Genomic DNA, 13,465 nt, shown 5'->3' on the forward strand with positions numbered 1-13,465 from the left:
ACTAGTAGAGAGACAACTGAAAAGATATCACATTAGAAAAATGTAGCTTCTGGCTTTGAACCCACCTTAGTGAAATACTATCATATTTGCTTAGCTAATTAATGAACATAATGTCTTAAACTATTCAACCATTGTTGTAAATCAAGACAACAATACTCTCACAATGTCTTTCCTAAACCGTTTCTGTTGAATATTATGAGATTTAAACTTTACAAACTTTACATAATTGCCAAGATCTCCTTATCAAGTCACCAAGAAAAATAATTAATGCGGAACATAAATTGATCCATTGGTTTGTATCTTGATTGATGAATTTTGAATTCTTTAAATCTTTCCTTTCGGATTTTTAATCTTGATTATGAATTTTTGAATTCTTTTTCTTGATTTTTGAATGTAGATTGTCTGTTCTTGATTGTAGGTTTTATGGATCTTCCTCTTCAATATACTTTCTTTATAATTCTTGTGTTGATGAGATGACACAAAGAATAAAAAATTGCATATGAATTTGGGAATCATAACCCTATATAGTTTCCATATGTATCATGAAACACAATTCAAAAGGAATCCAATCTCTACACATATAATCCGACCCAAACTCTATTTAGATGTCCTAAACCCAATCACTTGCTTCTTTATTAAATCACTTTAATTTTGGGCTTAACTTTAAAATAGCATTTATACACAATTAATTACATATGTCAGCACACATGACAAATTAATAATTTTCTAACAATCTTCCACTTGGGCCACATATGTTACCTTATATATATGCATAACTTTATGAACTCAATAATTTTGCTATAATAACCAAAAGACATCTCTAAACAATCTCGTCCATTAATTATGCTAATATAGGATCAAAGTGGTCTTCGTTACAAATATCATAATTAAACCCATCAATGGTCACATATATCAACACAATCAAATGACATAGATCAAATATGAATGTGTAGCATGAAAATCACATGCATTGTGATCTGAACATGCCTATTTCCAACTAGTCATACTTTATTCTTTAATACCTTATACTTTAATGAGATCAACCATAAATTTTAATCAGAGTGAAAACTGAACTGAATACTTTATTGCTGAAATAGACTTGATTGTGCACAACTAAAATCATGTGTCAAAAAGACAACATCCAAAATTACAAACTCATACTAAACTAGCATATCATCAAAATGTACAACATCCATGTGAGTGGTGTGCTCATGAAAGACCTTGGGTGGTAGTCATTTAGTAAATGAATCTGCTATCATGAAGTTTGTCCCAATATATTTTATAGTAACTTGACCACTCTGAACTGTTTCTTTACCAACTAGGAATTTAATGTCTATAAAATTAGATTTTGTTGAGCTCCTATTGTTGTTTAAATACAAGACTACTGACTTATTGTCACAAAATATTTTAAGTGGTCTTTCAAATCCATAAAAAACTAGTAGCCTAGTAACAAAATTTTGCAGCCATATTCCTTGATTGAATGCCTCATAACATGCTACAAACTCTCATGCCATGGTTGAAGAAACTATGAATGTTTGCTTAGCACTCTTTAATGATATAGCTCTTCCAGCCAGCAGGAAGATATAGCCCGATGTGGATCTCCTACTGTCTTAGCATTCGGTAAAATCAAAATCAGAATAACTAATGATCTCTAATTGGTTTGATTTCCTGTATGTGAGCATGTAATCTTTTGTTCTTTGTAAATACCCCATAACCCATTTAGCTATCTTCTAATGATCCATCCCACAGTTACTTAAATATCTGTCTAGCATTCCAACAATGAATGCTATATTTGGACATGTGCAAATCTGAGTATACATCAAACTCCAAACTGCTAGAGTATAGAGAATTCTTTACATTTCCTTTTCTTCAAGGTCATTCTTAAGGCATTGATTTAGATTAAACTTATCTCAGTTAGCAATAAAGATATCTCTTAGCTTACAATCCTGCATTCCATATATGTTAAGTACCTTATCAAGATAGCTCCTTTGTGATAATCCAAGAATATTTCGAGAACGATCTGGGTGTATCTGTATTCTTAATACAAAAGAGGCATTATCAAGACCTTTCATTTCAAAATTCTTTGATAAAAATCTCTTAATTTCATGCAATAAGCCTATATCATTGCAAGCAAGTAGTATGTTATCAACATACTATATACCAGGAAGATGTATTTACTCCCACTGAACTTGTGATATACACAATCATCAACTGCATTTATCTCAAAACCAAACGAGATGATTATTTGATGAAATTTGTGATACCATTAACGGGAAGCCTGCTTACACAAAGTTTTCTGATAGCACCATCTATATTGTCTCATCAATGTCACGCCATTGGAAAATGCCGTCTTTACATCCATATAATGTATTTCAAGATCAAAATGTGCCCCAAATATCATTATAATCCTGAAAGAGTCTTTCATTGAAACTGGAGAAAGTCTTTTTTAATTGATGCCTTCCTTTCGAGTAAAGTCCTTTGCAATAAGACAAGCCTTATATCTTTCCACACTACCCTTCAAATCCCTCTTGATTTTAAATATCTATGTGCAACCAATAGGTTTCGTACCTTCGGACTATAGTACAAGTTTCTAAATGTCATTATCTTTCATGGACTTTATTTCTTCATTCATGGCATCAATCGACTTTTGAGAATTATCAATTTGCATTGCTTGGTGAAAGTTGATTGGAACTTCTTCCAACAACCCAATGACATCATCATATTCTTGGAGAAATACTATAAAATCATCCAGAATTGCATTTCTCATTCTCTAGTAGATCTCTTTAATGACATTTGTTCTTGAGTTTGTTTTTCTGAAACAATTTCTTGATTATTTATAAGGACATTTGAAATATTGTCTTGATCTGGAATTGCTTCTTGAACAAGTTCTGGAGCAATAATTTGTCCACGGTCCAAATCAGAGTCAATTGCAGTAAAAGGAATATTTATATATTCCTTTTCAAAGAATAAATCTCTAACCTTATCTCCCCTGGAAACTCTACATCCTCAAATAATTGGACATTTTTCTTTTAAAAAATTGACTTTGTAGTGGGATCATAAAATTATTTAACCCTTTAACCCTTCAGAGTATCCAATGAAATAACAGCTGATAGTTCTGAAATCCTATTTCTTTTCATTAAGCCTGTAAGGCCTTGTCTCAACTGGACAACCCTAAAAGCGCAAATGTTTCAAACTAGGCGTCTTGCCTGTCCAAAGTTTATAAGGAGTTTTGACAATTACTTTGTTTGGAACTCTATTGAGAATATAAGCTGCAGTCTTTAATGCTTCTCCCCAAAGAGATTCTGGTAAGATAGAATGACTAATCATACTCCTTACCATGTCCTTATATGTTCTGTTTCGTCTTTCAGCAACAACGTTCATGTTAGGGGAACCTGGCATGGTGTACTGCGGGGCGATTTTACGTTCCTCTAGAAATTTAACAAAAGGCCATGAACGTTGTTTTGGTAATCCGTCATATCTGCCATAGTACTCACCACTACGGTTAGATCTGACGAGTTTTATTCTTTTGTCGAGTTGGTTTTTAGCTTCAGCTTTATAAGCCTTGAACATGTCTAGTGATTAGGATTTCTAATGAATGAGTTATAGGTAGCCATAGAGAGAATAATCATCTATGAAAGTAATAAAATACTGTTGACCATTCCAGAAAGTCGAATGGAATGGCCCACAGATATCCGTATGAATTAGTTCTAAAACATCCAAAGTTCTAATGGCACCTAATCTCTTTATGTTTATCTGTTTCCCATTAATACAATTTACCCAAACACTTAAGTTTGAAAAATCAAAAGGGATCAAGAATTCCATCTGATACAGGCTTTTCGATCCTCTTTCGAAAAATATGACCTAAATGCTTGCGGCATAATGAAGCCGAATTTTCATTAGTTAATTTACATTTAAGATCCCCTAAATTCACACGCAAGATTTCATTAAAAGAGGCAAACGAATTAAACAAGTATAGATTATCATATCCAGATAAAGAACCGATACCTACAAGATTTGAATAAAGAAAAAGACTAAATTTATTAATTTTGAATGAACAAGAATAACCGAATTTGTCCAATACAGAAATAGAAACCAAATTCCGTCTCAAAGACGGTCCTACAAAAGTCTCTTTCAAATCCAAATAAAAATCAATCTTTAATAATAATAATTTAAAAGTGCCTATAGCCTCAACTTCAATTGATTTACCATCGCCTACATAGATGAATCTTTCAACATCATTTAGTGTTCGACTGTTCAGGCAACCCTGTATAGACACACTTATATGAGTGGCACCGGAATCAATCCACCAAGTAGGTATTGAAGCTAAATTAACTTGAAAACAAATCAAAGTGAGAAACGTACACAATCCATTTTCAAGTGTCTCGGGATACCACAAAAGTAGCAACCAGATGATTCATTTATTTCAGACTTTTGATGTTTCTTTTGAGCTAGACTAGGTATAGCTTCTTTATTCTTTCTTTTCTTAACCTTGTCCTTATAGGTACTAGCCAAGCGAATGCTTTCAGTCCTTTCTTGCTTTAGTCTTTCTTCTTCTTGCACATAGCTTGAAATGAGCTCATTTAGAATCTACTTCTTCTTTTGGGAGTTGTAACTAATCTTGAATTGATTGTATTATGCAGAAAGAGAAATAAAAACCAAATGTATAAGCAAATCATCAAGCAGTTCAAGCTTTAGAGCATTCAGTTTTAAAGCAATATGAGACATTTTCATGATGCACTCCTTAATATTTCATTCACCTTTATACCTTAGTGAAATTAATTTCGCCAGAAGCGTACTAGTGTCGCCCTTATCGGTTTTTGCAAAGCGTTTTTCAATTTCATCAAGAAATTCCTTTACAGTAGTTACCTTATTAGACACAGCGCCCCTAAAAAATTCTGGAATACCACGCTTCATGATCATAAGACTAATGCGGTTTAAACGATTCCACTTATCAAAGTCCCTTTTTCATCAGTGAAACTTTTATCCGTAAGTGCAGCGGGTCGTTCAGTCCTTAACGCAGGGTCTAAGTCCATGCAGCTAAGAACGATCTGAATGTTATCTTTCCAGTCCTTAAGTTGGTTCCATTTAGTATAGGAATACAATTGATGTTGGCAGATATTGTAGAAGTAGAAGAGTTAACTGAATGGAGAACAAAACTAAAGAAACGTGTTTACATTAGAATCTGCATCAAACAATTAATTAATTCAAATAATGGTATCACAAGAGACCGAGCACAATATTGATATTCAGTCTTTGGACAGAAATGTTAACTTTTAAGTGGTACTCTTGGCGCAATAATCAAATATTGACAATAAATTCGATCAAACATCAAGTCTATCTTTGCACCGATTCAATATTCACTTAATGAAAAACTTTACAATTGCCACATATTTATTACTACATGTATATAAATAATTCTGCCAAATATTGACCTGCCTTTGAGCCGGTGAATATCCGCATGAATTACGTACACACAACATTCCCAATATTCCAAATAAATTAATCTAGACAAGAGATGTTACTTTGGTAACATGTTGCTTCAATTAATTTATTTTAAAAAATAAGTTATCGTAAAAAAAAATTTAATACAACAATTTTAATTTTAATTGTTGAATCTATAACCTTTTATTTTATTTTATTTTTACTTTATTTTAAATTTAAAGCAAATATATATATATATATATATATATATATATATATATATATAATTGCAGCAAAAACGAGCACAGCAAGTCCAAAATCTGGGCGCTGCATGCTCCTGAAAATTTGGGCGCACATGAGCATAGTAGAAATTGGGCGGGCCTAGAAATCTAGGCACCATGCCGCAGTGCCCATGGTTCGAATGCAGCATTGGAACGTCGTGTTTAGGTGCCGCAGTGCTGCGTCATTGTTTTAATGTTGAAAAAATTGCCTTAAATCTAATATTTGATATCTAGGGTTTGAAATTCACATCCGAAATTTTTTTAAATTTTTATACAAAACCTAATTATGAATTTCAACCCTAAAATCCTTTCTTTAATAATTCTGAATTTCAAAATTTATGGCTAAAATTCATATTCCAAATTAAAATATTCCAAAACTCAATATATGAATTTCAACCCTAAAATCATTTCTTTAATAATTCTGAATTTCAAAATTTATGGCTAAAATTCATATTCCAAATTAAAATATTCCAAAACTCAATATATGAATTTCAACCACAAAATTCTTCCTTTAATCTCAATGGTATAACATGGCTCTGATACCACTTATTGAATATTTATGAAATTTAAACTTTACAAACTTTACATAATTGCCAAGATCCCTATGTCAAATCGCCAAGAAAAATAATTAATGCGGAATATACCTTAATCCATTAATTTGTATCTTGATTGATGAATATTGAATTATAATATTTAAATGTTCGCTTTCGAATCTTTAATCTTGAATCTTAGTTATGGATTCTTGAATTCTTCTTCTAGACTCTTGAATATAGATTGCATGTTCTTGATTGTGGGTTTTATGGATCGTCCTCTTCAATATGCTTTCTCTATAATTCTTGTGTTAATGAGATGTTAAAAGAATAAGAAATTGCATTTGAATTGGAGACAATAACATTATATATAGTTTCCATATATATTTCGTTCATCGTGAAATACAATTCGAAAGGAATCTAATCTCTACACACATAATGTGACTCAAACTCTATTTAGATGCCCTAGGCCCAATTACTTAATTCTTTATTAGATCACTTTAATTTTGGGCATAACTTTAAAATAGCTTTTATACACAATTAGTTACATATGTTGGCCCACATGAAAAATTAATAAAATCCCAATAGTTTCAATTTTTATGATTATGTTCATTTTAGCTATGAACAACACTTGGGTTTCATAAATATTTTCGAAAATTTTGGCTTGAAAAATTCTAATAGAAGCTGTCCCACTTCACACTTACATATGTGACCTCATATTGAGAAATTCTATCATACTCGACTTGACCTAATTAAGTTATAGGCATCATTAAAAGCGTAACTTAACATTTTAATACTTTGCACAAAGCACATTAATTATCATAGGAATGAGTAGGAATTATTTCCTAAGTGTTTCAAGGAATCTTCATAATTTAGTTGCCATATTGAATCAAGATCTCTAGTCAACAATGTTGGATTACCATTACAAGGACTCGTATGTAGTAGCCTTTAATCACATTCCCTTTGATAGGCAATATTTTTGATCTCTTGATAAGCCTTTTGTAAGCGGATCTATGATATTATCATTTGATTTCACATAATCAATGGAAATAATATCATTTAAAATCAACTGAGTAATGGTATTTTATGTCTAGACTTAGCATAATACATACAATTTAGTGTCCTTCCAATAATTGATTGACTATCACAATATATACCTATTGTATGCATCGACTTAGACCAACATGAAATGTCCTCCAAAAAATTACCAAGTCATTATTGAGCTATACAAGTTTGTTTTGTGGACTTCCAAGACACAGCATCGCCACCAATAGTAAAAATATAACCACTAGTAGACTTGAAATCCTTTATATCGAATATCCAATTAACCTTACAATATCTTTCTAATACAGTAGAATATTTTGTGAAGTATAATCTAAAGTTTAAGGTGTATCTTAGAAATCCAAGAACACTACTCAATTCCTTCAAATGATTATTGCTTGGATTACTCGTGAATCTATTAAATTTCTTAAGTACACTTTCAATATAATGAGATTAAGAAAAACAATTTCATCAAATGTCATAGACATTTTAATCCTTAATACTACATTTGTCATACTCATCTCCTTCATATCGAAATATTTCGTTAACATCTTCTTAGTGTTTATGATGATATAATGACTATTGCCCATAATTAACATACCATCAACATACATACATAGTATTACATGGGCTTTGTGTGTGTGTTTTATGTATATACATTTGTCACACTTGTTAATTTTAAAATCATTTGATAACATTGTTTTGTCAAACTTTTGGGGTCATTGCTTTGAAGCTTACTTCAATCCATATAGAAACTTAACGAGTTTGCAAACATTCCTATCTTGGTTAGGAGTAATAAATCTTTTAGATTGCTCCATATATTTCTTCTTCTAACTTACCATTCAAAAATGCCATTTTTACGTCTATTTGATGAATCTCAAGGTTATGCAATGCAACAATTTCAATTAATACCTTATCAAAGTGATTCTAGCCACAAGTGAGTTGGTATCGAAGAAGTCAAATCATTCTTTTCGCCTATGGCCTTTTACAACCAACCTAGCCTTATATTTATCAGTAGATCCATCCAATTTCAATTTTTCTTGAAAATTCAATTATACCCTAAATGCTTATTTCCAGATGTTAGATCAACCAACTCGCAAGTATGATTTTGCATCATAGATTATTTCTCATTATTGATAGCCTATTTTCAATACAGTGCTTCTAGAGTAGACATTGTTTTACTAAATGTCTTAGGATCGTTTTCTACCATATAAGTTAGAAAATCAGGATCATAAGAAGTTGATGTGCTAGCCCTCTTACTGTGCTTTGTTCTTCATCATTTAAAGGAATACCATTTGCAGTTTGGCTCAAATTAGTCCCAAGGTATTCATTTTTAGTAAGAAAATAGAAGTTCAACACGATTAATCGAAGAAAGAAACAATGTTTTGCTTATTCCAAGGATGAAAAGAATCAAAATATAACAAGCAAAATGACAAAAAAAAAATCATCTTAAACTTATTAGGATATTGTGTGTGTGTGTGCGCACACGTGCGCGCAAATTATAATTGAAACTAAAGCAAAAAATTAAATAAATAAATAAATAAAAGTAAAACTTACTTCGAATGAAAACAGAAGTTGTGGAAAAATGAAGAATACAAAATTGAGACAAGTATTTAACACTCTTTAAGACAAATTTGTCCCGCAACAATGCTTACGGAGTCTTGGCAATCATCTCCCAAAATACAACAGTTCTTCCTTGTTGTAGAAACACTTCAAACTTCAAGGAAACAATGAACTAGAAACATAATTTTCTCTCTACTATTTTGACTTTTTGATGCAAGAAAAACAACTTTGATGGAGTGTTTTTATATAAATGCAATCAATGAATATAATATGGAATATGATTTGTGACTAGAGAGACATGTCTCAAAATTCAGCATATTTCATAAAGGGATGCAGCCCTTCAGGCTGCTTGCTAGCTGTCCGATTAGATGCTCAAGTGCTCAAAACAGGGACCCGCCACACGTTGGCCGCTGTTGGCCCCCTTGAGAAGCGGTCTTATACAACCAAAATTTTGTTTCTTCCTCCTATAGTCGGACAACAATTTCTCATTATTTCAGAATTAATTTTGAGATGTCAAATATATTATTATCATCTACTCAACTAGTAGAATAAGTTAATCTATTCACTTGAGTGATTTGACTATCGAAACCTATTCAAATATATGACCATAGTTGATACAAAATCAACTTTATTAACATTAATTAACCAAATTCCAACATTTGTACTTGCAGGTGCAAAGAAGTGTTAGTGATCCATCTCTTCTAGTAGCCACTTATGAAGGCAGACACAACCACAAGAGTCCTTCTGAAGATGAAGTTTCAATAGAACTATCAACGGCTGCAACTGAAATTACTTCCTCCAGCTCTATCTCTAAATCAATGGTTGAACAAATGGCTTCCACTATAACAAGAAATCCCAGTTTCACAGCAGCACTAGCAGCAGCTGTAATAGAGAGAATTTTAGATCATGAAAAAGAAGAAAATTGATTAAAAAGAAAATAAAAATTCAAGGATTGCAATCTTTACTTGCATCTGAGTTGATCTGGGGAATGTAAAGTATAGCCAAAAATTGTTGAATCTGCGATTTTGGAAGCAATGGAGTTGTGGATATTGTTTGGGAATCCAGATTGTTTTCTGTTTTTGTTATGCTTGTTGTGGATGAACATAAATAAATAAATTAGCGATAATTATGGCTCGTTCTATGATTGTGGGTCCTAAAAGAATACGTATTTATTGTTTATATATATCTATATTTTTAGCGTACATACTACCCCCCTCCTCTCCCCCCCGCTCCCTCTCTCCTATTTATTGTATTCAATTAAGATTTTTAAAGACTTTTGGAGACTTTTTAAAGTGGGTGACTTTTGTGGACTTTGTGGAATTTGAAGTGACTTCTATGGATTTGGTAGGAATTAATAAAAGTTTTCTCTGGATTTGTGGAGACTTTTACTAGAGACTTTTAAAAACTTTTGAAGACTTTTTATATTTTTAAAAGAATATATTAAACATATATAATGTAATATATTTAATTTCTTATATATTCAAATCGTCCACGACTCACATAATTGAAAATGTAAAGTAATAAATCGTATTTTTCATGTCAATTTTTTTCCAAAAAAAAAAAACAAATATTTTGCCAAACATAAAGTGCCTTTTCGTCTTATATCAAGTAAATTAACAAATAATAAAAATACTAAAAAAAAGGTATTTTAGTAATGATCAACAAAAAATATATATATCAAACATTTCCAACATCATTCCACATGTTCGCTGCTAGAGAAGCCCTCCATGCATTAGCATTCTCTCTTTCTTGTTCTTGACTCTCAAAAAATGGTCCAAAGTCTTCCCCCTCATTAAGCGAAAAAGATGAAGAATCTTCATTATCGGGTTCGATTGGAAATTCATCGGATCGACATTCTTTCCGAAGAAAATTGTGTAATCCTGCACAAGCTAATACAAATTCGGCTTGTGTACGATATGGAAATGGAGGAGCTGTTTTGAAAATTGTGAATCTTGATTTAAATATACCAAATATCCTCTCAACTACGTTCCTCAAGGAAGCATGAGGAAGATTAAACAACTCTTTTGTATTTTCAGGGTCACGACTTTGACCAGCAAAATCTTGAAGATGATAACGGACACCTCGAAAAGGAGTTAAAAACTGACGTCGATTTGGAAATCCACAGTCGCCCAAAAAATATTTACCTGAATGATAAAATACTTGTAAAGTTAACAAGTAATTACGAAACAATAAGGTAAAAGAAAAAATGAAATAATAAAGTCGTACTTTGTGGCACTTTAAGTCCATTTCTCCTTGTTAAAGCATCACTCAACACTTTAGAATCATGTGCTGATCCCTCCCACCCACTAATCACGTATATAAATTCCAAATCAAAGTTACAAGCGGCCAAAACATTCTGAGAAATTGTTCCATGACGATTTCTGTAACTGCTTGTATCACGTCCAGTTACTATTGCTGGAATATGGGTACCATCAATAGCTCCAATACAATCCTAAAAATAATAAAACAGTACAAAAAATTCACAAGAACACTAATGAAAACATAAAACAGAAATTATAATAAGTCTTCTTTCATCACTTACTTTAAAATAAGGATAAGATCTTGTACTTTCCCTTATTTTTTCTGGCACAACGAATCCCGGTTTGACCATCATATCTACCGCAAATTTGTTTAATGTCTGTAAAATCTTGTTGAAACTTCGACTAGTAGTGAAATGTGATCGACCAAATTTTTGACGAATCAAGCAATATCTACTATTTTGACCAACAATAAGTAGGAACGTTGCAAGCATCTCTTCAACACAAATATACCTAGTATCCTGTAAGGGTGTTTTTCTCTAATGATATTGCTTAGTTTTAGAAATATATCCGAATACATTCTATAAACTTATCGAAAGTTTTCTGGATCCTCCTTTAATATTTTATGTATATAGTCATATCCATATCTAGTTTTTGGTTGCCTAGTTAGTGAACGTGTAATATGTGCACAATGCATATTATTTACAAGATCATTTATTACGTAGAGAATTGCTTGAATTGCCATCCATAAATACCGCCTGGTTTCATATAATGCTTCCATATAGTCATCTTCTTCATTTTCATCCACTTCTTCTTCATGATCTTCATGTATGTTAACATTAGACATTATATATATGGAAGTACCTAAACATAGAAGGAACAAAAATTTAATACACAGACAAAGATAACGATAATGTGACATAAAATAAATCAATTGTCATCAAAGTAATAAAATATCAAAACAATACAACCAATAAATCAAACAAAAAACAATTCAAAAACTTCAAAAGTTACTACCAATCGTATCCAAAAAAACAAAGCCTCAATTTAATTTAAATGTTATCCATTTAGAACGTTCTTCGGGCGTCATGCTCAAGAACTCAGACTTTTTTGCTTTTGTATTAAGCAAATCAAGGACCTTAAAACGATCATCATCATCCAAGTTTGGAATCTCCTTGATAATGTTCCAACAATTAGGCTCTCTGGTGTCAATTGATTCAATTGCTTGAGTAATCTTGCCAACTGTACTAGCAAGTTTGTCTATAATATCTGATTGAGTGCTTTTGGGCTCAAACGAACTAGATTTTGCTTCAAATTATGTTCTACTTCGTTTTCGAATTGGTGAGGAAACCTCCGAACTTATAAAATCTTGCTTATTGCTTACTATAAATGTTTCAGTATCAGGATCATGCATGAAGTCATCTATTAAACTGTCAATAACTCTTCTTTCTTCAGTATAAAAAGTTCTTGCATCAGTATCATCCCCTAATGCAATTGAGTGTGTCCCAACAGCTGTCCCACTTCCAACTGCAATTCTCAAATCCTCATAGTCTGGAAAAGTGTTTGTGCGATAACTTTTATCTTTGGGATGTGACTATTAAAGAAAAAAATATGTATGAGTGCTAATATATGAATCATACACTTCACTAACCAATAACTCAAATTTCATATGTTTCTAAATCAAGTAATAAAAGAAGCTCACCATAAAGTAATCGTCCCATACTTCATCACTAGCAGTGAATTTCTTCGTCACATGATCCCATCCGAACCCAGAGTTATGACACATAAGCTTAGAATACTTGTTGTAGTGCTTTTTAAACCATTTCACACGACTTTTATATTGGGCATAAGTCTTTTCAACCCCAAGTTTTTGGTTAAGATGAGGAAGTCTATGTTTTTCTACAGTTATCTTGCTCAACAGACCATTACTATCACGCCAACCACGTGCGGCAACATCAACCATGAGTTTTAAAAGCTCATTGCTTTCTTCCGACGTCCATTTCTCATATTTTTCGGTACCTTTTCCCTGAACCTTGTCATTTCCTTGTGTTGAATCTTCCATTAGAACTACTGTCATATAATTAGAGAATAAATATTTAGGAAAATACAAAATGATATACAACATGAGCAACAAAAGGTCAAGCAAACATAGCTACTTGAGTTCCAAAAATGGACATATCAATATTTATGAAGTTTCCTCCATATGACACACTTAAGATTGAGCAAATGATTTGAGTCACTACTTTTAAGTTTCTAATATTTATTTTTTATTTTTTTGACAAATATATCCTTCTTTCTTTAAAAGTTTTTCCAAATTCTTTTTCATTTATTTACTATTTTTTTTGTTGCACAAATTTCAAACAATCCAAGT

General features: G+C 31.8%; 2 protein-coding genes across 2 annotated transcripts; one reads left to right on the forward strand and one right to left on the reverse strand.

Moving 5' to 3' along the window:
• Positions 1 to 9,134: 9,134 nt before the first annotated feature.
• On the forward strand, positions 9,135 to 9,762 carry LOC111377238 (probable WRKY transcription factor 60). Its single transcript, XM_023000297.1, has 2 exons — positions 9,135 to 9,305; positions 9,508 to 9,762. The coding sequence occupies exons 1-2, from the start codon at positions 9,135 to 9,137 to the stop codon at positions 9,760 to 9,762; spliced, it is 426 nt and encodes a 141-aa protein (XP_022856065.1).
• A 2,647-nt stretch (positions 9,763 to 12,409) lies between these two features.
• On the reverse strand, positions 12,410 to 13,171 carry LOC111377239 (uncharacterized protein At2g29880-like). Its single transcript, XM_023000298.1, has 2 exons — positions 12,797 to 13,171; positions 12,410 to 12,688 (listed from the first exon to the last, which is right to left on the reverse strand). Exons 1-2 carry the CDS (start codon positions 13,169 to 13,171, stop codon positions 12,410 to 12,412), a joined length of 654 nt encoding a protein of 217 aa, XP_022856066.1.
• Between the last annotated feature and the right edge of the window lie 294 nt (positions 13,172 to 13,465).

Source organism: Olea europaea, unplaced genomic scaffold (assembly GCF_002742605.1).
Source record: "Olea europaea var. sylvestris unplaced genomic scaffold, O_europaea_v1 scaffold1630, whole genome shotgun sequence".
In the NCBI taxonomy this organism is placed as follows: domain Eukaryota; kingdom Viridiplantae; phylum Streptophyta; class Magnoliopsida; order Lamiales; family Oleaceae; genus Olea; species Olea europaea.

Excerpts from the sequence above, each read along its gene's own strand:
- LOC111377238 (XM_023000297.1), top strand. The coding sequence starts at position 9,135 with ATGTCTCAAAATTCAGCATATTTCATAAAGGGATGCAGCCCTTCAGGC. Across the intron at positions 9,306-9,507 it reads TTTTGTTTCTTCCTCCTATA|GTGCAAAGAAGTGTTAGTGA; the intron begins GTCGGACAACAA and ends TTGTACTTGCAG.
- LOC111377239 (XM_023000298.1), bottom strand. The coding sequence starts at position 13,171 with ATGACAGTAGTTCTAATGGAAGATTCAACACAAGGAAATGACAAGGTT. Across the intron at positions 12,689-12,796 it reads TATGGGACGATTACTTTATG|TCACATCCCAAAGATAAAAG; the intron begins GTGAGCTTCTTT and ends TTTCTTTAATAG.